At 35.4% G+C, this 26533-nt stretch overlaps 2 protein-coding genes across 11 annotated transcripts in view; one reads left to right on the top strand and one right to left on the bottom strand.

Moving 5' to 3' along the window:
- Positions 1–9670, bottom strand: part of LOC123717553 (embryonic polarity protein dorsal) — a 35440-nt gene extending 25770 nt beyond the window's left edge. For 3 of the 10 annotated variants that reach the window (XM_045673613.1, XM_045673612.1, XM_045673609.1), the window contains exons 1-3: positions 8910–9665; positions 3881–3946; positions 662–791 (exon numbers count right to left, since the gene is read on the bottom strand). In XM_045673613.1, the coding sequence (XP_045529569.1) occupies positions 662–791; positions 3881–3946; positions 8910–8925 (212 nt within the window). In that variant the 5' untranslated portion in view covers positions 8926–9665. Of the gene's footprint in view, positions 1–661; positions 792–3880; positions 3947–8909 lie in introns of all 10 variants that reach the window. The other 7 variants (XR_006754835.1, XR_006754834.1, XR_006754837.1 and 4 more) reach the window with 6 other exon arrangements.
- A 3111-nt stretch (positions 9671–12781) lies between these two features.
- LOC123717459 lies at positions 12782–26493 on the top strand. The gene is made up of 10 exons (XM_045673458.1): positions 12782–12907; positions 13347–13464; positions 15217–15417; positions 16111–16261; positions 16813–16965; positions 18433–18496; positions 19005–19132; positions 24861–25003; positions 25407–25586; positions 25826–26493. The coding sequence occupies exons 2-10, from the start codon at positions 13349–13351 to the stop codon at positions 25917–25919; spliced, it is 1230 nt and encodes a 409-aa protein (XP_045529414.1). The 5' UTR covers positions 12782–12907; positions 13347–13348; the 3' UTR covers positions 25920–26493.
- Positions 26494–26533: the final 40 nt, after the last annotated feature.

Consider the following 26533-nt stretch of genomic DNA (forward strand, 5'->3'; position numbering starts at 1 on the left):
CCAAATATTTTGTCGGTCTTTCACTTTAGATCCGTTTAGCGCCAAAATCTGTTCAAACGTTAACGGTTTGTTTAACTCGCATTACTAACATTGACGTTCGAACTAGTTTACTACCCGACTGTGCAAATGATGAACCATCATCATTCTTAATTCTACATATACGTGAGTTGTTTTTAAATGTACCATTAAAAAAAAATGAATTGTAGAATTAATAAAAAAGTCGAGTTTGTTGGAACATTTACAACTCGAGAACAGCTGGACCGATTTTCATGGTTTCTCATTTATTGTATTTGGTTATGATTTAGTATGATTAAACAACATTCAAATTAATGAACGTATGTCAATAAAGCTTCCGAATCGACGAGATATATATATACAATATATGGATAATGGCGTATTTAAGATTATAAAAAAATTGAATAATATGTGTAATGAAAAAGAATTGACATTTATTAGTTGTCAAATATGCATTCAGAAGAATTCAAAGGCTTTTCTTTTGTGTCAATTTTTAAAAAAAAAGCTGTGAATTTAATATTCATTATATCACTTTCATAAAATCATAAATTAAGTTTAACTAATCTGGACCACGACATTCATTGACTGTTAGGCGATACGAAGTTCGTTGGGTCAGCTAGTTCATAAATAATGGTTCATGTTTTACCTAAGTGCTTTGCTGGCGGGCTGCTCAACGATCCTCACATAGCGCAAGGCAGCAAGCGGGTCAGGCGCAGGCGTCCGCGACATCGCGTCTACGCCTGCGTAAACCGGATCCGCCTTCGTAATCGCTTCAACTGCAAAACACAATCAAAATTTTAAAAGATTTAAAAAGAAACATGATCTTTCTCTCTTCCTGTCTCATTACGTCACAGCGAAAACACAATTTGAGAAAAAGGGACGAATATACAATTCCTGAGTCTTCCTTTCTAAACTTTTAACTTACTTTTCCGGATTCTAGAGAATACTGTAATGAACGAGTCGTAAAATATGTTTAATGAGTAGTATTTTGGTCAATAGCCAGGTGTTAATAGAGTAAAGAACCATATAAGATATACAGGCCGTTCAAAGTCGGGGGTAAAGTGTGAAATACTTAGCATACATGACTCAGAGATATTTTGTAATGAAATGTTGAGCATTTACCTTATTACTAAGTTAAATATCTGTTCCATCATTCACTGTGGACAGAAATCGTTTTAGAACAATGTTTATATATAAGTGTGGCAGGCAATATTGCGTGGGGTCGTAGGTTCGATCTCCAGCTACGCAATGGATATTCTGTCTATGTGCTATACTGTACCATACAAGCGATGGTGAAGTAAAACATCGTGAGAAAATCAGAACAAATAAAAAACATCTACATGTGTCAGATAGAAGACTTATAACCTATGCTATAAATAATAAGAAACAGATACAATCTATCGCCAAGACATAAGGTTGTAGCGGCGCTGGATTATGATTATGTATGATAGACAAAAGTTTTTAATTGTATATTCAACATCTACCCTCATATAAGCTGACTCAGTATAGTTACGTACGTACGTTTTGTATCTGCTAGTAGTTTTTACATTGTGATAAAAAGATGAGAATTTCAGTTCTGACGGTGCAATTACAGTTTTTTTCATTAATAAGAGGGTAGAATTTGAAATACGTTCTTCGAACTACTTTTGAGGAACTAAATAAATATGAAACTATTCTACTAAATACCTACTTAAAATTTTATTATAATTTTTAAATTTATAAGTTCATTGACGTAACAATAAAAAAATCTTTTGAGTGATAATCGTTTACGCCGTTTGAATAATTCCTGTTTTAGTATGTATATTTACTTAGCGATATAGCTTCACGTACTTTTTGATCTAGCTGTACTCAATACATTTTGTTTATTCAATACAGAGAGAAGGTAAAAGAATGATTAATTTTGGAGAATAAATGACGTGTAATGAAGCCATGATTGAAGACCGAATATTTAAATTCCGAATCACCCAAAAAGGACGTGTCCTGTTATTAATTTGACAGATTAACTAAATACTGATTTCAGAAATAATATCAAATGAGGTCAGTCTCTATATTATGTAGTAACATAATATAGAGACTGACCTCATTTGACTGTATAAGTATATACAGATTAAAAATACATGTTTTACAGAATCCCGCCACAATTATTAGTATTATTAGATACTTATTTTTCTAAATTATTTAAAGGGTACGACAATGTTCTTATATCAGCATCAAAGCTGTAACAGGATGTACAGGCTAAAATTTGAGTTCTGGAGGCGCCTCAGCGTTTCTTATTAGTTATTACGCTCCTACAGGAACGGGTTATTGCATATTTATCTAGGAAACGGAGAGTATGCAGGCCATAACAATTAGAATTCTATTTCTATTACAGTCTATATTAAGAACACATAGAGCTTCTATTTATTACCATATTTTAAAAGTAAAACTTAAATGTATTTTTACGTGGTAAGTTATGAAATTTGAATATACCCTGTTTTTGTAAAATAAAGTGTATATTATTAGGTATTTTAGTGAACTTTTACCATGTTTGATAAACATTCTGTCACGATAAATTTTGTATGAAAAAAGGCCCGCCATATTGAAATCCAATTTTTTTTTGGACACGGAATTCCTTACCACAAGTCTAGTTTTATTATTATCCATAAACCACTGTTATGTACGTTAATTACAGCTGAAATAATATAATATTATTTATCAACATTTGTAGCGTCCTTAATTAAAAATATCTTTAACGAATGACTGGTTACGTAATATTTATCTAAGTAATACTCAGCGATCGCGATAATTGTGATTTCAACAATATTCAGTCAATACAATTTGGCAATGGGCTTTACATAGAAAATTGCTTTCCGAGAATCGCCTATGTAAACATCTACACAATTGAGCAAGTTTTTTCTAAGATAATTTGAGATACTATACTATTATGACTTCTTAATATTCCGAAACAATTTTAGATGGTTACCTAACTAATAAATTTATTTACACTTCTATAATAAAACTATTTATTAAAATATATATATATATATATATAAAATAAGTTTAATTTATTTTCTGCATCCGCAGAGACACAGTGATCTTAGTATGAATTTGTGTGCCAAGGACGTACGCACTTTCACAATTCGGAAAGCCTCCTACCTGTGGGGTTTTCCCCGGTAAACAACAAAATGTTAAGCAGTGGCGCCGGTTAATGGTTCTTTAAAGCAATATTTACTTACAAGATAACAAAACCGACACTTCCGTACTTATAAAATTTATTAACTATACAACTACCCTTATAGCAAATAAGCCAATGCGACAGTTGTGTAAATTAATTACCTTATATGATAATTAACGTCGTTTATGCGAATTCGCTCTGAGAACATATAAAAATATCGATAGTTTTGGAGTCAATATTGAACACTCGCAACGTCATTATTAAGGGAGGCTGGTGCTACAATTTCATTTACACATAGACGTAAAGTAATAGTGAACAAAAATTACATCTTTATCGGATAATAAAAATTTAACTAAAGTTGATGGATTTTTGGATGGATGGAGTAAAAATGGAATTTTAATTCATTGCGCTTTCTGTTTATTACCATAATTATGGCTTTAGACAATCAGGAAAGCAACATTAATCGTATTTTCCAAACAAATTAAATAACGCACCATTGTATTATACAAAAACAATAAGTATTTATGTATAGTAAGATTAATATAATTTCGCTTTGGCTTACTTTTTCACATTAATAACATAGGAGACAAGTTAGTTAGTTCCCAAGCCACAAGTGAGAATACAGGAAACCTACAACGCCTAATTCAACTTTTCCGTTCCGTGTCACGAACATTTTACTGTATATTTGCTAATATTAAAAAGGATACTTACTGACATCACTAATATTCAGGTGGGATGGAGGGTCTTCGTCATTATGTATTATGTCTAACACGCCCTCTGCAAAGAACACGCAGTCTGTTAGCACGGGGCAAGCGCGTCACATCAAGAAGTTAGATTCAACACAAATTTAAGCAGGGGTAATGGTGCACATAACTACTTATGTACAGTTAGCAGCTAATAGGATCACAAGTAAATTTAGTGTGCAAAATAAAGCATATAAAATCCACAAAGTATAGAGGCAAAAAATATTGTATAAAGTTTACAACAATTTTATTCCGTAGCTGTACAAACAATTAGAAATGTTAAAACAAGATTCATTCTAAAAAACGTTTTGTAATTAAACATTTGTCGGCATCCTACTGTGTTGCTATATATAAATTTGTATAATGTCGCTTATATATAGTTTCGACTAGATATTATTGAATAAAATTCAGAGGCTGTTATAAATTTCTTATATAAACTTATATTCTTTTAATAAATAGTATACACAACTCGAATCAATTAAATGGTCATTATTATATAATTACTAGAGTATAACTGGATTGTGGTTAAAATCTTCACTTATCTACTTTTAGTTCGAAAAATGCCAGACGAGACCTCAAATCGCCTTCACTCAGTAACTAATTTCAAGGTGAGGCAAATTTTCCTCCAGGAAATAGCATTAACACATAAAACTAATGCTTTAAATATCTATTCCAGCTCTAAGCTGCCTTTTGCGGTTGGATAATTATTAAATTTTAGACTATGTCTTAATTATAAAGCCTTAAGTACCAAAATTAGAAAGAGGTTATGACAATATTAAATAGATAAAGTAAAGTTTTACTGACGTACAATTTTATCTATTACAATTGGTAAAAGTAAAATCGTAAAAGCGTCAAATACAAACATAACAACGGAGCAGGCATGTGGGATGCTAAGCAAAACTTACCTTTAACATTTAAAGCACTTCTTTTTATTTTAAGCAAAATATATAAACGCATATAGAACATAAACGCTTCTTGATACTTCGTTCTAACAGGATATTAAGAAGGTAGGCGGAAATTATTGATCTACTTTCTAAACATCGACACGTGCACGGCATTCTAACACAGGAAAACGTAAGATCACTATTATATTAGAGTTTATGCGATAATTTAAATAATTGATGGGTCATTTGGCATAGTGGTCATAGAGAAAAGAATCGCACAGAATACGAGAGACATTTAAGACAAGAATTTCGTCACTATTGGACACTTTTGGGGCACGCTTTTAAAAATATTTTATAGAATCGATAGTTGAGAGCTCTTCGGCTTGATTTGATATAATATGAAATATGGCCAGACATGGATAAGATTCTTCTTAGATAAGATAATTTTAGGCCAGATAGCCTAAATTTTTTTCATATTATCAGAGAAAGGGTCTCGAAGGGGGTAGTTTCTGAAAGTGTAAATTTAAAGAATTTCAATTACATTTAAGATAAGAAAAGGACTTGAGTAGATTTATACATTAAAGATGCTATCAAAGAGTCCAGATGTTCACATTTTCTATCTTTTGAGAGTATATTTCATTTATAACTATAACAGTAGTCCTGACTGAATCATCTGTAATGTTTGAGCCGTTTTAAAAATGACGTAATAAGCTATGATTATCTATATCGAGCGGTAATTAATTTGCTCTAAGTATTATAGTTACTAAACACTTCTATAGCACCTGCTATATTGTATAATTTTATCGTCGTACTTCCTACTCGTATTTACTACGCAGTATTTTGTCTACGAGATTTTCAACATAATAACACACTATTAACACAAATCACATAGGTCCTAGATTGAGATATGTCAACACTGTACTTCTAAGTATATACCTAACGAGCGTTCACTTCTTTAATGTTATTATTCTTATAGACGAAGAAGCACTGTATATGATGTCGTAAGAGAGTGATTTGTGTTATTGCTTTAATTTAAAATAAGTTCCTTACGAAAACAGTTTAGCCAAAACGTATTTATGGTATTTTAACAATAAAATCTATTTTTTTAAACCAATACTATCAATTTAACTAGATACTTTTCTTGGTTTTGGATATAACAACGAAAGGAAAGGCGTTTCCCCGGATATGACAACACGATTATAAGTTATAATGTGACAAATAAAAATAGTACAATAAAAAAATCTGTTCCATGTTTTGATCATCCGTTATAATATTATTATTAGAACAAAAAAATCATTATGACAATCGGTCCGTGGGCATAGCTCCAACACGGAGATCTAATTCGATCTAGATATTTTTGTTTAAAAGGTCTAAATACCAAAGAGATATATAGTAAAATCACCTTTCTTTATATAATTCAAATGCAAATTTATATTATGATTTTAAAGAAATGAGTCGGAATTATCCCAATATTCACATCAACATGGCACTCTACAATAATCTAAAGAAAAAGTATAGAGACAGAAGTATTCTACATAATTAAATGATCAAGTTTGCAGGACAATGACTTAACTGGTTTTGCGTCTATAATTACGAGTGGTTGGACACTTCGCTTTGACTTGACAATAATCAATGAGTAGTCGTAACACGCTACTAGAAATATTAAATGTTTATTTTTTAGATTATTTTAAATGTCCGACTCAGGTTTGTTGTATTAAACTATATGATGTCGATAATTGACAAATGAAATGGAGTATATAGAACAAGTGCCGCTAGCACTTGTTCTAGTACAAAATTTCATCGAAGACCTTTTGTGTATATTACATAGAGATGTAATAGGGCTATGAATATATGTAAGCATGTGTACCTCAATGTTAAAATTACGATGGACCCTACCTTTTTAGATAGTATAGCCCCATCAGCAGTCCCTAGCATTTAATTTTATTTTATTTTATTTTAGCATTTAATTTTCTTACCCTTGTATGACTCTTATTTATACGGCTAGTATTCAAATCTTAAAGGGAAAGAAACCCAAGACCTAATAAATTTCCTTGAATATTAGTAATATACGTAGTCAACACTAGCAAAAGTCAAGCTACTTATTTATTGTAAAAAATAAAGATAACAAGTTCAAATTAACCAGATAATGAATTAATAACATATTTCTAAAAGTATTTGACTAAAAAACTTGAAAAGTTATAAGCAAGAATAAGAGTAGATATTAAAAAATATTTTTCCTTATAGCTGACACATTTTTATGACAAGTTTATTATTTAAATTACATATATTAATATAATATCGAACAATTGCCTATTGTATTTAATGGAACAAAATATAATATAAATTATACTTCAAGTCTTTTAAATGAATTTAACTAAAATAACTTTAAGTTATATTGCACTATATCAGAATATTTAACATTTGAAAATAATTAAATAATTGTCTGTTTTCTTTGCCTACCTGGATAATAATACCACAACATGTTTGATACCACCATAATTTTAATCCTTCACGAAAAAGTCACCTTTTAATACACAAACTGCCTAATATGTTTAACTCTCAGATAAAATATAATGTGGGCACAGCTGTCGACGTGTGAAAATGACGAGTTGCGAGTCTGTTGTCTCCGGGCCCCGTTGGGTATAGACGAGTGTTAATCAATAAATAACAGACATGTAATTAATTTAATAATATATGTTTAATTTAATCCTGGCCCCGATGTGATTCCCCATATTTGTGGTTGATTCAAGAGTGGGGATGTAATTTATTAATATAATAAGCAAGATGTGACAATAAGGAAAATGGTATCAATACTGTATTATAATTTATCTGAGAATTTGTTTTTACAAAGATTTTGATCTGTAGTAAACACTTTTAGAATTATTATCATTAAACCATACAAAAGTAACATTTAAGAGAGAATCTGTAGAACTTAATAAATGGGTCCATAATCATAAATATATTGTTGTTACATAAATCCTATATCATATGCGTGACTTTATAGTATATTTCATATGCAGTGGCCGGTAATAGTTTGTCTCTAACAAGTTACAGAAGTCTATAAACTCTAACCCCCTAATACACAAAAACACTGTTTTGTCTCTTTTCATCACAACATAAACATCATTTGACTGATAGACATACAAGAGCTTCACTTGATAGTTGTTAATTAACTGTTTGTATTTCATGAATGTATATAAAAATGTGAGGTACTCAGTAAAAAAAATTAATAAGACTGTATTGGCATCCAACCAGCAAGACTTTTAAATAAAGCATCAAAATCTCTTTAGGCTAATCCATAATACTTGAATATAGGTCAAAAAACAATCACATCAAAATAAAAAAACAATAAAATTATGTATTTTAAAAAGTAATAGTTGCGTGAGTCCCTTACACTTTATAAGATGTGTGATTAGAAATAACACCCTCACCCTAATAAAAATAAAATAAATGGAAACTAGGCAATTTGATTAAAAGGTGTTGTTTAGGAATGGCAATAAAAAATTGTCTTTAAAACTAATTGGCAAAACCGGAAAGTTGAGCATTATTATTACATTAATTATAGAGTAATAATAATAGTTATAAAGGCAAGACTTTCCCTCAAAAACAACATGAAAGAGTTCAAATTTTCAAAAGGCACAAAAAATTATGATGTTTAAATTTAAGGGTGTTTATTGAGTAAAGTGTAAACTTCTACTTGTTAAACATGCTAAATAGGATGCACCAACATCAAAAATAAAATATTCATTTTGGCAATTGACCGTTATTGTGTTACAAAAGTGAGCTATGAAGGAAATACACAATTTAACTATTAAAATATAATCGAGATGTTAGTAGTAAAAAGTTGAAGAAACCAACATCCATATAGCTATATTTTATATCTGAATGTTCTACTTTAGTTTCAACTGCTTTTGAGATATTTATAGATTGCACCGAGAGATGAAACAAGCTACTACATTGCATGCCACACGGAATTTTTATTATGTACAAAAGATGATTATTGAGAAATGGTAAATAAACAAAAACGAAAGCTAAAACTACGTGCAAAGAGGCAAAATAGTGTCATTTGGTCATTTAATTAGAGCATATCATGCAATGGTTTCACTCGTTTACCTCCGCCGTTGTCCATCGCACTTTAACGCCTCGTCTGAGGACACGAAATGTTTTTCAGCACTTTTTATACTTCGTCATCACTGTGCACTGGACAACTGATAAACTATGAACTCACGATCGACGCAGTTTTATTGGGTCGTATTCGCGCGATTTACCCAGATCGTAAAACTAAGCACGTACCTCCTCCAGCATGATCCTATAACAACTGTCTTCAATTGAACAAGTTCAAGATATCAAGGTCTCACTGCATACACGGTTCCAAGAACTGGAGAACAGGTTATGTCAAAAATTGAAATATTTTGCACTTTGTTGGCAAAACACTGTTAACTCACAATATTGCTAATGTCTGAAATTGACTATTGTGTGTATTTCATAGAAGTTTTTATATCGTTGAATTTAACGCGCAGTAAACGTGAAGATATGCTACAATTTAGTAGTATCGCTATTGTGTGCATCGAATAATGAATGCAAAAAAAACTTTACACACGGAACATCACACAGGGAACGATTGCTTACAATTGGCGTATAGAAACAAACTGTCACATGGAGCTCCGAGTTCTGACGTACACGGAATAAGCGCATGCGTAAGCAGCAATTTCATTAATAAACTTTTCACGACTGCGAAGTATAGCTATTATTTAATGGGAAGTCACCGTGTGTGGAAGACATAGTAGAAACTTTCGTATTATCATGTATTACATTGCTTTTCCTCTTTTAATTTAAATGAAATTTATATTACAGTAATTTTACAGTTTACCGCGTTTTGGTTTGTCAGAAACGTGACAACTGACATCTAGAATAAGTGAACAGATGATAAAGGTTTTGTCTTAAGAACGATTGTATTCATTATTCGAATAATAATAAGTTTTAAAGGAGTTAAGACTCACAATAGAAAGAAAATATATGAAAGCAGTATCACAATTTTATGTCGTATTATTTCATATTAGATTGTCTTTAACTAAAACTTTTGATAATAAACACTAAAATTGTTATAGGCTATAGGTATATCTGCTAGTATCTACTAGTTTTGCCAGTGTCGACATCCTAAACGGTAATAATTATTAAAGTATGACTGGCTCACAATTTTTACCCCTTATTTAATAATTACTGGGCCTCATGACATGAGATGGGATAATAGAAAAGAGCAAATATTATATCGTTCTAAATGACAACCTTCTATCCAATATTGAGAAATAAATATTGCGCATTGCTGCTTGCTACAGAATAATGCCATAACATACTCGTACTCAAACTTTTACAAACTATCTTAATAATAAAATAAAACCATGTGGATATTTCAAAGCCAACATTATGTAATACATTGCTATTTAGTTACGACTATGGTTTAATATCAGGGAATTGAATATTGAGTCATATTATCATAGAAAACCTAAACAACCGACAACTTTAAATTTAAAATTTTTTAAAATGAATATTACTATGTAAAATGCTAGAACTACTTGTAGATACATTTTTTTAAACTACAGATTATAAAATACTATCTGAATAAAAGTAACGTGAGTCATTGCGGCATACCTGAAAGCCTTCTGATCCGGGTGTGTGGGTGTAATTTAAGAGTACCTACTTCAGGAAATATGACTCATCGTTTGCCATACGCATTTAGTTCTTAGGGGATGTTAGGATGCGTCATGATTACGGGTCCTTATTTTCTAGGGCTTTTTTGGGGTTTATTTCATTTGGAAAAGCAGGTTGATCACATAAAAAATACCTGTAATAGACGAAGTTATGTATTACATAATAGATCACATTGGTTTTTTTATAAGTAATTTTCAGGTTTACGAACGCCGTTTGTATATAAGTTATAAATTATATCTTATTGTTTATAATTTAATATATTCATATATCATTTGAATACCAGAGTATCATTTGAACATATTTCACTACAGAAATCAACGACACGACCCGTGACTCATAATTTTAATTTTCTTTCGAAACGTCGCCTATAACGTCGCGTCGCATTGTAGGTCTATATTCGTTGTCGACGGCGAGGCGTCGGCGCCTTACCTGTGACAGATAGCGTGTGGCGCCAAAACTACTATGCCGCCATGTTTTTAAAAAGTTAAATATACTATTCAAATTTGAACCGTAGTTAAATTACTCAAAATTATAGTTGTTAGGTGAATTAATAAATAACTATATATTATTAAATATAATAGATAAGTAATTGAAGCAAAAAGTGCACCATGAACCCTAAGCCCAGAATACCTCCTAGTCATCAGTTCAGGATGGTTGTGGACCAAGTTCCCTCCAATGAAGTAATGATGTAAACCATATAAAAAGCACTCAAATATACTTATATTTAATTTGGAATTATATATATATATATATATTAATTAGTTCTTCCAACATATATTAACTTCATTTAGAATATTAAAATAAAATTTGTATTTAACTTAAACGTCAAGACCGTCAACCGTATGGTGACAAAAAGGGGTAATAACATTAAAGGTCATAATATATCAATGTATGTATATTGTGAACTCTACCCTGTCTTGGAGTACCCTTCTGAATTGCGTAATATTGAAATAAAGGGTTAAGACCTACCTCAATGTTTTGTAAGCATTAGATAATATTAGCATTATAAATATTAATAATACGTATTATTTCGTTGGACGTAAGAAATTTATTTTTCTTTATTTATAAACGCATATTATCATAAATAACATTGTACTAGATTATAAGTTAAATTTTTCGCTGTTACTTTACTATTATTACTAGACAGGACAGTTTTCTGAAGCAATTACTATTCCAGTTTTTTGCAGAGTAACGTAAGTTAGTAACTAACCATTCCCGACCATGTATTTTCCATTTGAATGTCTAAAACTATAGAGTACCCTATGTGCCTAGCTATTTATAAAGTACAATATACCCTACCCTATAGTGCCTAGGAACCTGAGCCACTATGGCTGGCGCCCAACCTCGGCGCCAGCCAAAACGGCGCGTCACCGCACCCTCGGCTTTGATACCATCAACCCCTGAAGGGTCGCAAACTATTATCGGTACTATTAAATTATTTTTTAATGGGCTAGGAGTCCTGTTATTGCATAAATGTGACACGAATTTCGTTAAGTAATGTAAATATAGTTATTAAAGCTTTTTAGAGTAATGATGGCGTCGAAATTGGAAATACTAATTGAGAATTATGTGAAATAGGCTTTTTGACATGATTTTAAACACTATTTCATTTTATTATTGATAATAGAACCTGTGAAAAATTGTTATTTTTAATTCTTTTAAGTATTTGCATTAAAAAATTCTAACAAAACAATGACATTTTCAAGATCCCGCCAAAACGCTTCAACACGTCCAAAGGGGAGGCGTCGGACCAGTTCCGTACCATGCTAGCATTAAAGTCCAAAGCAGTATTAGGATTAGACAGTTTTGTGTCATATGACTGACATATAAAAAGCAATATTTTTTATAATGGGTGATTTGAAAAAAATATTTATTTACTTATTATTTTACTCTATGACGCTTTTAAAGTCATTTTTTATACAGAATATTGTCAACACTTTATTTTAAATACTGTCAATTAGCCTATTATAAAGACAGTTCGAATACACTTACTTTAATTGTCTTTGCCTATAGTCAAAATCCTTTACTCACAATTCTATTTTGTTTTATATTTTACAACCTAACGTGTATCGGTAAAAAACACTCATAAAAATAAACCAGTAAATGCATCGTTTTAACTAAAATACTAATTTGACTCTTTTCTCATAGACAGACTAATTGGGCAGACAGAGACGAAACATTACGAAATAGTACCATTAAAATTATGTTATATATTTTTAAAATAAATAATATATAGAAACTACTTTACACATTAAACGTAGAAAAATAATTTAAAATCCATATGGGTAGAAGTAAGTTTGAATGTGCGACAATTCATTCTAATCAATCAAACGTAGAGGTGCCACACTTTTATACTTAATATTTATAAATAAAAGGATTTTAAAAGAAACTAATAAAACCTGGTAAGTGATAATATGTATTGTAATTATATTTATAGTAACCTTTTTAGGTCTGGCCTCAGATTTCTGTATCTGTTCCGTGATCATACTGATAGGGAATTGGGTGATCAATCTGTGCTTGACAGACTGCATCGAATTGTTTGGGTTTCTCACGATGTTTTCCTGCACCGTACGTGCGTGTGTTAAATGTGCACATAGGCAAGAAGTGCACAGCCGTCGCTCGAACCTTCGACCTCGAGGATGAGAGTCGCACGCTGAAGCCATACCAACACTGCTCTATGTGTTGTTATTAAAGCGATTTAATATAAAATATTTATTTCTTTCTTTTCTTGCGATGACAGTCATCTGACTTAAAGCAACCCTAATATGATGAGGCTTCAAGCAATTATAGAATTACTTATTTATAATGCAGTCACGTGCATGAATATTTGTAAATTTGCAGAAATGCCTGAGAACTTAAAAGTGCCGCAAAGCGCTTCCCCGGTGGCAAGATGGGGAGCTGGCGATATTTCAGAGCGGGAGCTGTCGCGTGAAAGACATAACCTGTACGCCACACCCACGTGAGTAGAACAATGCGTGAACCCCAAAACCTTTGATGGATATTAAAAAAACAATGCTCATATTTTCCTCAACAATTCAGGAGGGAAACACACTTCGAATATCGTCTAGTAGAACCTAAGTTAGTGAAACAAAGGTCTAAAGTAAAGTTGGGTCTTCAGTAAAATATTATTTTAAATGGTAAAATAATACTTTAATCTTTATTAATTTCGTCAACAGTAATTTTTTAGATATATTACCCACACATTAACTATGTTTGAAAACGAAATGCATTTTCGAGGATTCCCATAAGAAGTTTGAGAACTATTATTTTTGAGAGCTTTGCTTACTTTTGCTGACAAGAGGAAGGGGGTTATAAATTGCAGTAAATCTAAAACTTGAACGGCCCCTAACTGTTAAAGTCTTGTTTGTTTCTTAGAATTAAAAGGTAAATTAATATATATTATTACTTTAATCATTCTTAAAATTTTCCTGCAAATTTTGCTTGCCTCTGTAACCCACGCGTCACCAAACGATAAACAATGAGTGCATTACAGCAAATAGCTTTGTACAATAATGTAACAAATTCGTATTTAATAATACAGACATTTAATATTCTTACGTATTAATAATTCGTACAAACAAACTGGTATTAGTACTTCATTTACTAGAATATAGTGTTATTCCTGAGGTTTGGGGTTAAACCGGATTATGGTTTTAATATAACGTTTATTGTTGAAGAGTTAGCAAAAAATCACAATCTACGCGAGAAAATACGAGCGGAAGCTTGTTAATTTTTTTTAGTAATATTTTTTGTTTTTATTAATTCACTCGGAACAAATTCATAATTTAACATTACGATCTATCCTAACTTAAGACTTCTAAGTAATTTAAAGTGTGAAACACTACTTATAGTCTATTTTAAGGGGATCTCTGTTCTTGTGTACTATGTCTTGGTGAACTCAAAATAATTCGATTCGTTTTGTTTTTTTTCAATCTTCGCTCTAGGCCCGTGGTGTCAACAAAAAGGTTCGTTGAGTCTTTGTTCATGGGCTCCAGCAATATTTTTATTATTGTGGTGACATCCTCGACAAATGAGCTCCGTGCTCATCATTGCGAATGTACCAGGGAGCACTGACTCTTCCCCAGAGCACTTTGCTATGGAATCGTTGCATTATTAGGATGTAGCTCTTACTGGTACAGCCTCACGGCTGGCTACCATAGTTATATTAATAAAAAGTTATTATTATTTCTACATATCAAATAGAATAAATAAATAAAATAAATTATGCGTTAGACAGTCTTAAGTATATAATAAGTAAAATAAAATAAAAAAGTCAGTGGCGAAGTCAGAAAAAGGTTGTACTTTTTTAGGTCTCGGCTTCAGATTTCTGTATCTGTTTCATGATCATTTGTTAATCTAATAGGCAAGTAGGCGATCACCCTCCTGTGCCTGGCAAACGCCGTCGACTTTGTGGATCTAAGGCAAGCCGGTTTCCTTCACCGTTCGAGTGAATGTTAAATGTGCATAGAAAGTCCATTGGTGGATCCAACCGGGGATCAAACCTATGACGACCTCAGGATTGACACGTCGACCTCACTAGGCGTGTGGGCCTAGTGGGCTCAATACATATAAGTAACACCGAATAAGTACATATATATATTTATCATAAAATTAATTATCGAACATCGTACAAAATATTTATAATGTCAGTAATTTTGTTCCTGTATTTCTAATCCACATACTGAACTGAAAACGCCACGAATAATTGTAGACGGCGCATTCAACGTGTACCCCGTAAGCACGTTTGCTCAGCGACTGTCAACAAGTTTACCGGAAAGAGCTCAGCACCGAGCCCTAACCTCGCACGCATCAAAAGCTGCCTTGACGAGTATGCTACGCCTAAGCGGGCGAAGATTGGGCCTAAGGCTGCCTCTATGGAGGATCTCACGCCGAATAGACCCAAGCGAGACAGGTTTTCCATTATTTGTTTTTTTTTCACTTTATATGGATTTTTTTTTTCGTGAATCACGAGCTCTTTAGAAGGTATCTTTTGACATTCTAAAAAAAAATCAATGGCGCTACAACATCTAGGTCTGGACCTCAGATTTCTGTATCTGTTTCATGATCATTTGTTAATCGTATAGGCAATAGGTGGTCCGCCTTTTGTGCCTGACTTTTTGGGTCTAAGTCAAGACGGTTTTCTCACGATGTTTTCCTTCACCGTTCCAGCTAATGTTAAATGTGCACATAGACAGTCCATTGGTGCACAGCCGAGGATCTAACCTACGACCTCAGGGATGAGAGTCGCACGCTGAAGCCACTAGGCCAATACTGCTCTTTGACTTTCTATTCCATTAAAAAAGCAGCTGCATCTGTCTGGTTTATTCTATGAAATCCTTACCAGTGATGCACCTTCTTTGCCAAGCAATGCCAATCATATCAGCCTTAGCCGAGATTGATCCGACGACTTTCTAGTATAGAACATAGTATTGTCTTTGGTTAACATAGCTTTTACACATTGAAAGAAAACAATTTTTTTAACCGGAATAATTATAAGTTTATAATAATACAAATAGCTTTAATCCCGTTAAAAAATGATTTTTCTTTTAAGTATAGAACATTTACTAACCAGCGACGGAGGTGTTACAGTGGTTGTATTTTACAGAAAGGACAGGTTGTCCGTAGTGCGTTCACCAGGATTGCATAATGCGAGTGAACAGCAAGCGGCGGCAAGGATTGGCCGATTCATGTTGACAACCGCCTGGAGACGACGACGCGAAGAGGTTCGATGTCTCAAGAAGACCTTGGAATTTCAGGTTTTATAACAATTATATTATTTTTTATACTAAATTAGTAACTTATGATTAAATAAGTTTATGATACTCTAAGCTAAACGATTACTTATAATGATTATTAATATTTATATTATTCGATACAAGCGAAGCTACGGAGCTTTTTGTATCTTTCCTAGATTTCCCTCACCCTTTTAAATTATTTTTTATAAAGTTTAATCATAAATTACAATCATAGATATTACCTTTAATTAATTAACGATTACGATGACGATAATTGACATCATATATTTTGTTAGGTTGTTATCGTTTTATCGTTTAACGGGTTTTTAAATAAATAAATAGGATTTACATTTTTCATATATCGCTAGGATAGGTATACATGCCTGCGCATTTGATGAAAGAGGTGTATATATATATTTTTTTACACCTTTGGGATGTTGTTGTTTAGTTACCCACAGCCTACATTTCCATTACTTAACCCCGTATCATAGTAGAGGTAACATTATATTAAAATAAATTGTCAAATATGAATTATATATATAGCTCTACTGTCACGTATGTCTTAAATAAAGGTGTGCTGTTCTGAACGCCTCCGTACTCAAGTTTGGGCCTTGAAGAGTCTGTTGGATTCGGACAATGTAAAGGTGCGCCTTGCAATGCGAGAACTCGAACGGTTGAAGCAGCTGCTAAAGGAGAAAGACATTGAAAAGGCTTTATTGGCGAAGGTAAATTTAACAATACTTGTGTATTTATACAACTTAAACATACAAAGCATAAAGTTGAGACTGTAAAACCTGATATTTTAAAACTAGTGTATCTGTCGCAGTAAAGTTGTTAAATCAGAGAGTTAATTGAATCTCTAGACAGTTAATTAAAGATCGATATTCAATCAAGTCGCTAAAGTTCCGTCAGACAAGTGAGAGAACTAAACGTTTCAAGGCCATAAGACTAACCTAACCTAAACTAACCATTTACAATAAAGCAAAACACGGAATTTCCAAGCTCTCAGTTCGAAATAACAATAACAAATGAAATAATCATGGCGGAGTCTTGTTTCCCATTGTTAATCAACACGCTGGCTTTCGGTCAGACAGATAGTTAAACGTTTTCGACGCTGTTTTATTTAAATCAAAATGCTAGCGACTTGATTGATTATCGACATTTATTTATTAACACTTCGTTACATTACAATAAAAAAAATTAACATAATTAAATCAAAAGGCGGGCCAACTGACGACTTTATCGCTTTCGAGCGATCTATTCCAGACAACCACCGTGAGTAAAGAAAAAAATAAAAATGTATTAAATTACAAAGATAGGCAAGAAGTAGAAAAATACATTTAATGAAATGTCTAGAGATTCAATTAATTTTCTGATTTAACTGCTTTACTGCGACATACCTACTGTGAACGAGCATGCTTGCTTTCATATTTCTCGGTTTAAGATTAAATCTAGACACATGTTACATGAACTATTTTATCAACGTATAAGAACTAGTTGATCCAGTTCTTAAGGTAGAAAATTAAACACTCCATTAATGACTTGATTCACTATAACTCACTGACTTTACATAAACTTTATAACTTTCAAGTTAAACGAGGAATGCTCGTGCGCTTTTTTTAAATGGGATCTCGCTGTTGGCCTAAAAGGCTTTACATCTCAGCTCGGGCTGTTCCCAAACACAGATTAGGGTAAAAAACCGCCTTCACCGGGGAAGGCAAGGGCCTTTACTTCGCATTTCACTCACTCCAGTGAGCTTCCGACCTACCAACAGCGAGATTCCATTAAAAAAAAACTCGACCTGTTATGACGGGCGTAGCTCGGCCGGTATGGACGTTTTCCCGCGCAATGGCGTCGCCTGCGAAACTCGGACCTCGGCTTGAGCTGTCGTGGGGTGGTCAGTCACCTGAAGGGCTAATCTGATTTTGACTATTACTTGCCGTCCGTGGGCGGCTTTTCGTTAGGTCATGTCGGGGCCTCCTGCGGGCCTTATTGCGCTTTTCGCACCAACGGTTTGGGATGATGTTTAGCCTTGTCGATGTGGCGTGTGGACGGTAACTTAATCCATAAGTTGTTTAGTGTAATGTAATGTTATATGAACTATATTATCAACGTGTAAATACTTAAATGCTTGTATTTTATATGAACTATATTATCAATGTACAACTACGCTAATGTTTTTTTTATTACAGGAGAAAATTGAGTTAGAACAAGATGTGTGCGCAGCGGAAGATCGAATGTCGGAAATAAGCATCGGTAAAAAAATGATTATAATAATATTGTATGTATTTAGTAAATATTGTCATTACACTTTTAATAAATTTTCTTGGGTTTCGACAGTTTTGGGTAATCCATTATTACGCTTGTAGGAGACCATGCAAAACTTGACACAAAAATAAAAAAATATCACCACATGGACCAGTAACAGGAATGGTTTATATTTCACTTACACTAGCCCAAACTCTATAGGTCCTATTATTATAAAACGTGGACTACTGTTGGTTAAGTATCCAGGGTTACCAATCATTATGTAAAAGTAAAGTGAATATTTAGTAACGAGACGCGAATTTTAAATAATCGTCGCACTTTATCACAATTTTTTTATTGATAGGTCGGCGAGTACCTATTTGCAGATTCTATAGAAAAATAACTTTACTAACACACGTTATATATGCTTTTATTCAGAAAAAAATATCTTTGATTTGAAACCCGCAAACACTAGATCCACCGTTGGAAAAATCACATTAGAATTGCCTCATTGTAGGATGGAGAAATACTCGCAACGAATTAGAGTGCGCAAGGGCCGCTCGCGGTTCAGCCGAACAATCGTTGGCGTTAGAGCGGGCCGCTGTAATGGAGGCGCAAGCGCAACGGGACCATGCATATAGACGTGTAAGTCAATGTTATTTGTTCACTATTAACACATTCCATTAAAAAATAGAACTAACGTCAAGGTCCTATATTATATTGTTAGTTTATTTATACGTGGGGTACGAAGATCCTGTAACAGTGCAGAGTCCGTATAATGTTTATCAAGCCAAGCCTTGGTTTCAATAGAATTTTATTCGCCAAAAAGCAATGCTTTGTTAACAGACGAAATTCCTTTTTATATATTTTTTACAAACACTTTCGTTCACACAAAATACTATATATTACAGACTAATGGTTATAGATACCGGCAAACATCTTGAATAAGTGTCTTTAGGGAGTTTGGTTTAGGTTGATTGGTCCTTATTTGGTTAAAATAAAACTTCCTAATAATTCGTTGAGAAGAGGTGAAGGTGGAATGTGGAATGTGTTTAATTTTTAAAAACTGTAGATTTATATACAAAAATTATCCTACCTGGCCACTAGTGGTAACATGTGGTACCAAGATGCGAAGGGTGCGTAGACAATAAAATCGAGGCGCGGCAAAAAGTTGTCCTTTTTGTTGCGCGCAACCGTCGAAGGGTACGAACGTGTTCTTCTCAGAACAGTTCGACATCGTGGTCTAACGGTAACGCAATTAACTGTTCTTTTCAGAACAAATTATTGTTTCATGACGACACGTACTAATCACCTACAGGATTCCCCCTCTAGCGAAGCGTACCGGCAGGCGTATAACGCGGCCTCGGCGAGTTGTTCTTGTAGGTATTGAGGTGTTCCCAGTGTCTTGTTGTTTGAGGTTGTTGTCATCTTGATGTTTCAGGGTGTTGTCATTTTGATGTTTCAGGCTATTTGATGGTTCATGTAGTTCGCTCGCACTTGATGTGTTTTGCTTGTTGCAGGTACTCGTTGTTGTATCAGTAGGCACATCTTGCTCGGCGATAGTGTAGGCAGGTTTGAGTCTGTCGATAGAGATATTCATTTCACGGTTAGGTAACTGCAGCGTGAATATCTTGCTGTCTCGTTTCAGCACGCGATAGGGTCCGTCGTAAGGTGCTTGTAATGGCTTCTTTACGGCGTCTATGCGTACAAATACGTATTCACATGTTTGCAGGTCGCGGTGTACAAATATGGGTTTTGTGTTGCTGTGTGGTTGACTCGGCATTGGTTGCAGGTTACGTATTGCGTCGCGCAGCTGATCGATGTAGCCAGAGTCCATGATGACGTCATTGCGGGTCGTTGATAAGAAATCACCGGGTAAGCGTATGTTGCAACCGTAGGTAAGCTGGGCGGCGCTTACGCCGGTGTCACTTCGCATAGCGGCGCGTAATCCGAGTAGGACGGTTGGTAGCTCGTTGATCCAGCTTCTTGCGGTCTGCAGTCTTGCTTTTAATGCGGCTTTAAGGACACGGTGCCATCGTTCGATGATACCGTTACACTGTGCGTGGTATGAAGTTGTACGCGTTTTTTCGATTCCTAGTAAGCGAGAAAGAGATGCAAATACTCTGCTTTCGAATTGGCGTCCTTGGTCCGTTGTTATTGTTACAGGACAACCGAAACGGGAAATCCAACCTTCGTATACCGCTTTGGCGACGTCTTCAGCTGATATTTCGCATAATGGGTATGCTTCGGGCCATCTTGTTGCTCTGTCGATCATTGTCACGAGGTATCGATGACCGCTGGCCGCGGTAGGTAGCGGACCAACGATATCGATGTGAACGTGTTCGAATCGTTCGGTTGGTGAAAAAATTGATAATTGACTTGATGTGTGGCGTTGTATTTTGGCGCGCTGACACTGTAGGCATACTTTTGCCCACTTGCCGACGTCTGCGTTCATTGAGGGCCAGAAGTAACGTTGCGTAATTAATTTTCTCGTAGTCTTGATTCCAGGGTGGCTAACGTTATGTACTGCGTTGAATGCGGTACGTCGGTATTCTTCTGGTAGGTACGGACGTAACTGTGAGGTTGAAGTTTCGCAGTGTAATTTGATATTTGAGACGGGCAGGTTGACTTTCTTGAAACATAAGTTGCTCTGTAGACTGAGTGCTTTAATGGTATCGCTATCGCGCTCTTGAGCTTCTGCAAGTAGATTGTAGTCGATCGGCGACGGACAGGTGATTGCTTCGACACGTGATAATGCATCTGCGGCTGCATTTTGAGATCCACTGACGTGTCGTATATCAGTGGTAAATTCGCTGATATAAAGTAGCTGTCGGGTGCGTCTCGGTGATTCGCTGTTGGTATTTGTTTTTGTGTAAGCGAAAGTTAGCGGCTTGTGGTCGGTGAATATTATTATTTCTCGTCCCTCGAACATTTTGCGGAAATGTTTGACAGCCATGTAGATGGCGAGTAGCTCTCGATCGTAGGTACTGTAGCGAGTCTGTGCGTCGGTGAATTTCTTCGAGAAATAGCCGAGTGGTTGCCATGAGTTTTTGACAAATTGGTTGAGTGCGGCACCAGCTGTTTTTTCGCTAGCGTCGCTGAATATAGCAAGTGTCGCCTGGTGAGACGGATGAGCAAGTAAAGCTGCGTTTTTTATGCTCTCTTTACATGCTTCATAAGCTTGCGTTGATTCAGTGGTCCAGTCGATCTTAGTTTTGTCACGCTTCTTGACGTTGTGCAGGTAGGTATTTAAAGGCGCTTGTATGGTGGCGGCATCTTTGATATTTTCACGGTAAAAGTTTATCATACCGAGAAAACGTCGTAGTTCTTCTACGGTTTGTGGTTTTGGAAAGTCTGTAATAGCTTGTACCTTCTCTTGGGGTGGCTGTATTCCTTCCGCCGTGACTTGGTGACCGAGGAATTTCACAGTTGGCTGGCCGAAAACACATTTTGATGGGTTGATGGTGATGCCGTATTCTTCTAGTCGCTGTAATACGATGCGTAGATGTTTTCGGTGCTCTTCCTCGTCGATTGATGCTATGAGTAGATCATCAACGAAAGGAAATACGAAGTCGAGTTCGCGCAGTACTTCATGAATAAAGCGTTGGAAAGTCTGTCCGGCGTTCTTTAGACCAGGACACATGCGCGGAAACTCGAAAAGACCAAAAGGTGTGATGATGGCGGTTTTCTCCACATCTTGCTCGCTGACTGGCAGTTGTTGGTACGCGCGATTGAGGTCAATTGTGGAGAAAATTTTCTTCCCTGCGAGTTGGTATGTGAAGTCACGTATGCGTGGTATGGGATACCGATCGGGCTTGGTTATGGCGTTGAGTCTTCGGTAATCGCCACACACGCGTAGGTCTCCATTCTTCTTTGGCACGACGTGAAGAGGTGATGCCCAAGGGCTTTTGCTTGGTCTGCATAACCTTTGATCGATCATGTTTTGGAATTCCTTCCTGACCATTTCGTAACGATGCGGTGCAATGGGGCGTGGCTTGCAGTGAAGGGGCGGTCCATTTGTTTCAATGAAGTGTTCAACGGAATGTTTGGGACTAAGCTTCATTGAAGTGATTCTGGTTGTGCCTGGGAAATCTGCTAGTATGCTGTGGTAATTTTGCTCAATGTCTATACTACGAACTGTAGGTATGTCTGCAGTACTGAGTTGAGCGTTTGTTACCAGCTTTGTTTTCCCGTCAATCAATCTTCGGTTTTTGACATCGACAATGAGGTGGTGGTGCTGCAAGAAATCTGCTCCCAGGATTGCCTTAGACACATCTGCTACGACGAATTTCCATGTATATGGTCTTCGGAGGTTAAGATCAAGTTGGAGTGACTTCTCTCCGTATGTTGGAATGACCGTGTTGTTGGCGGCGTAGAGTTGAAATGGCAGTGGTTTTTCGCGTGAGCCTTTTGCCTTTGGTAGCACGGAGATATTGGCTCCTGTGTCGACCAAAAAGGTAAGTTTCGTTACCCTGTCGGTAACGAAAAGGCGGTGTGATGATTCGGTAACGCCGGTTCCCGCCGCGGCCAACGTTACTTTTAGTTTTCCGACTGGTTTATGGGCCTGAAACTGCATGGTGGTGTGCATTTCTTCGCGTCCATACCGTAGCGATGATGGTAATAGCAGTACGGCATTGGAGATTTTTTCCGGCTTCGATCTTCCATCTGCGACTCTCGTCGGTTTTCGTTGCGCTTTGTTGATGCGTTCCGCGAGCGTGATTGTGAATGTGAATGGTGGCGAGAACGACTGTTGCGGTAGTTGTCGCGAGGTTGTGCTCGTATCTCAGCGACTTCCAAAGACAACCTTCTTATTTCACCGATAAGGGTGTCGATGGTTGGTTGTTCTGGAATTGGTGGCGATGCTACAGGTGTGAAAGGCGTTGCGACGGCAGCGATGTGTTGCGACGGCGTGTGGACTTTCATCATCTTGTCCGCGAGCAAGGTCAGGTCGTCAAGCGTCGTTTTGATTTTAAACGCTTCGCTGACGGCTAGCACGGAACGAATGTGTGGCGGCAGATGCTCGAGCCACATCATTTTGATGGTGCTCTCGGGAAATTTGTCCTTGTTAAGCTGCTTCATTTGCCTCATCAGCTGGCTGGGTTTCTGGTCTCCAAGCTCAACTTGCGACAGTAGCTTCTTCGTTTGTGCGCTGTTAGATTCTTCGTATAGCGATATTAAACGGTCTTTAATGGCGTTGTAGTAATCTGCTTCCGGCGGCGAGCAAATGAGATCAGCGATGTTTTGGATATCTTGCTTTTCAAGCTGTGCGATGACCATCTGGGCGAGTTGGGCCTGGCTTCGTTTCAGATCGGCGGTTGCTGCTTCGAAACTGCAGAACCAGAGGAGCGGCTGGTCGCGCCAGAATGGTGGCACACGGAGCGACAGTGAGATACCGGAGACTTCTTGGCTCGACGGATGTGATGAAACTTGACGCTCTGCACCGGAATTTTCTGTGTTCGTCATCTTCAATTTTTTTGGTGTTCTTCTCGGGGTCACCACTTTAGAGAGTTTGGTTTAGGTTGATTGGTCCTTATTTGGTTAAAATAAAACTTCCTAATAATTCGTTGAGAAGAGGTGAAGGTGGAATGTGGAATGTGTTTAATTTTTAAAAACTGTAGATTTATATACAAAAATTATCCTACCTGGCCACTAGTGGTAACATGTGGTACCAAGATGCGAAGGGTGCGTAGACAATAAAATCGAGGCGCGGCAAAAAGTTGTCCTTTTTGTTGCGCGCAACCGTCGAAGGGTACGAACGTGTTCTTCTCAGAACAGTTCGACATCGTGGTCTAACGGTAACGCAATTAACTGTTCTTTTCAGAACAAATTATTGTTTCATGACGACACGTACTAATCACCTACATGTCCTTGCCTGCACAGAAGCAGAAGAAGGACATTTGTTCAAGATCTTTGCCGGATCTGTATTAGACAGCTTCGGCCTATAGTATGCGACTCGTGATCAGTCGAATATTCTGCATTATCCAAGTTTACTTACAAACTCTCTTAAGATTGTATATGCAGCTTTCATAAAAATCATAATTTTAAATAAAAAATATTGTCATAAACGGCTACCATAGTGAAATATGTTTTTGATACATCAGTCTTCACTAAGACCTAACCTAATTTACTAAGGGCAAGCCACTTTGTTCTTGTGTACTATTTTTCCACACTTACCACTGTTTTGCACTTACTCACGTGCACTCAAATAATTCCAATGGTTTTGTTATTTTCAACCTTCTCACTAGGCCCGTGGTGTCAAGTTGAATTGAAGTCCAGCTATCTAAATGAAAGTTTAAATAACATATGTGTGAATTTGCTTTTTTTTTAGGTTTTTGTTGTAATATAAGTTATTTACCGATTCATGCCTTACCAGATATCTGTCCTGGAGGAGGACCTTACACAGCACGAAAGTATGCTCGCAACCTCCGAACAAGAAGCGACAGCTCTTCGTCGAAATGTGGAGGAAAGACAGAGACTTCTAGATGACACTTGCAAGCAGTTGAAGCTTGAAATCCAGTATGTATATTTTTTAAATCCATAGGGCTTTATCAGACCTACTCTAGGTACTGCCAATAGCGATCCTGACATTTTTTAATGAAATTTCTTTATATTCTCTAATTGGGGTTGTGAATTTATTTGAAGTTACAGAGGAAGTCTCATAATTTATGAAGTGAATTAAAATATAATTTAGTTGTTTTTATTATTCTCTTATTTTGATTCAAAAGTATTAAACCAATCGCTGAAATATTTTTAATTATCAACTTTTATTAGTTTTATATTGTATAGTACATTGTATGCACAGATTAAGAGAAGCGTTGTGAAAAAAAACTGTATCAATTTTATGTAAACATCAATGCAAATTGTCTAGCCTAGAATAATACTATATAGAATCTAGATTTTCAATTGAATGTAATAATAGGACTCGCAAACGGATAACAGCTGAATGCCGAGTCTTAAGCGAACGGATGTTAGCCAAGGCAGCAGAAACTGCGGTGCTTGGAGACGAACTGAGTGAAGTTCGCGCGCGTCTTACTCGCCTTGAACTTGAGCTTGCGACCACTCGTGAGCAGCTTAACTGGTGGCCGCGACCTCTTACGCGGTATGACAATTTTGACAAATATTTGAAGCATACATTATGACACGGCTTTCGTAATAGTTTTTTGTTTAGACGTTTTATCTTCGAGGTTCGATTTGTGAAATCAATATCTCTTGAGTGAAGGCGTCTTTTATCTTTTCAACGTTAAATAACATACAAAAATACATAATCATAACCAAATATTGATTGACGCTAGTTTTCAATTTGGGAATATACCTGCAGTACTGTGTTTTTTTTTACAGTATGTTAGGAATGGCTCGGTGTTGGCTTCGACAACCAATGTCGGTCCCTGAAGCTGTGATGTGGACTTTAGTACCTGCGCGACATGGCTGTTAACTAATTATTGTCAAGAAGGTTGATTTAGATACTATCGAATAGACTTTAATCTAACTAAATTTCCTTCGCAAAAGGTAGGTACTTCCCATGTTCATTAGAACTAAATGTATCGATTTAAAGTCATGATAATTGACTGTTTTATAATTTGAGGATATTATATAATTAAACGCATACAGGTTCTATATGTATATACTACGGTCGGTAAGTAAAGCTTTTGACTTAAGTCGTTAAATACACATTAAAATCTTGTAATAGATTAACATTTTCCTACTTAATAGATTCTTATTGTTTTGTTAATTTATCTTAGATCCGTTTTAAAAAACATAATTATTTGTAATTATGCATTTCTTATACGGATGCTTTAATGGCTGCTAACTGCCTTTTGTCATATTTCGCGGAATTATTTGCATAGAAATTGTCTGACGCACATTTTGTATTAGGTATTTATTTACTATATTGTGGCGCCATACGCTTAGAATGGTGTACGTTTGTATGCGATTTTGGTAAGTATTGTACTTTGTTATTGCTAGTTAAGTTTTATTGTATTTTAATGGAAATAAAGATATTTTAATTATCATTTGTTTCATTTTACGATTTCCTTGCTTACTTTCCTA

Source organism: Pieris brassicae, chromosome 12, assembly GCF_905147105.1.
Source record: "Pieris brassicae chromosome 12, ilPieBrab1.1, whole genome shotgun sequence".
Classification (NCBI taxonomy): Eukaryota; Metazoa; Arthropoda; class Insecta; order Lepidoptera; family Pieridae; genus Pieris; species Pieris brassicae.

What these genes read in the sequence shown, in the direction of transcription:
- LOC123717459 (XM_045673458.1), top strand. Translation starts at nt 13,349, where the DNA reads ATGCCTGAGAACTTAAAAGTGCCGCAAAGCGCTTCCCCGGTGGCAAGA. An exon ending in AATAGACCCAAGCGAGACAG is followed by an intron (nt 15,418 to 16,110) that starts GTTTTCCATTAT and finishes TGTATTTTACAG; the next exon opens with AAAGGACAGGTTGTCCGTAG. An exon ending in AGAAGACCTTGGAATTTCAG is followed by an intron (nt 16,262 to 16,812) that starts GTTTTATAACAA and finishes TCTTAAATAAAG; the next exon opens with GTGTGCTGTTCTGAACGCCT.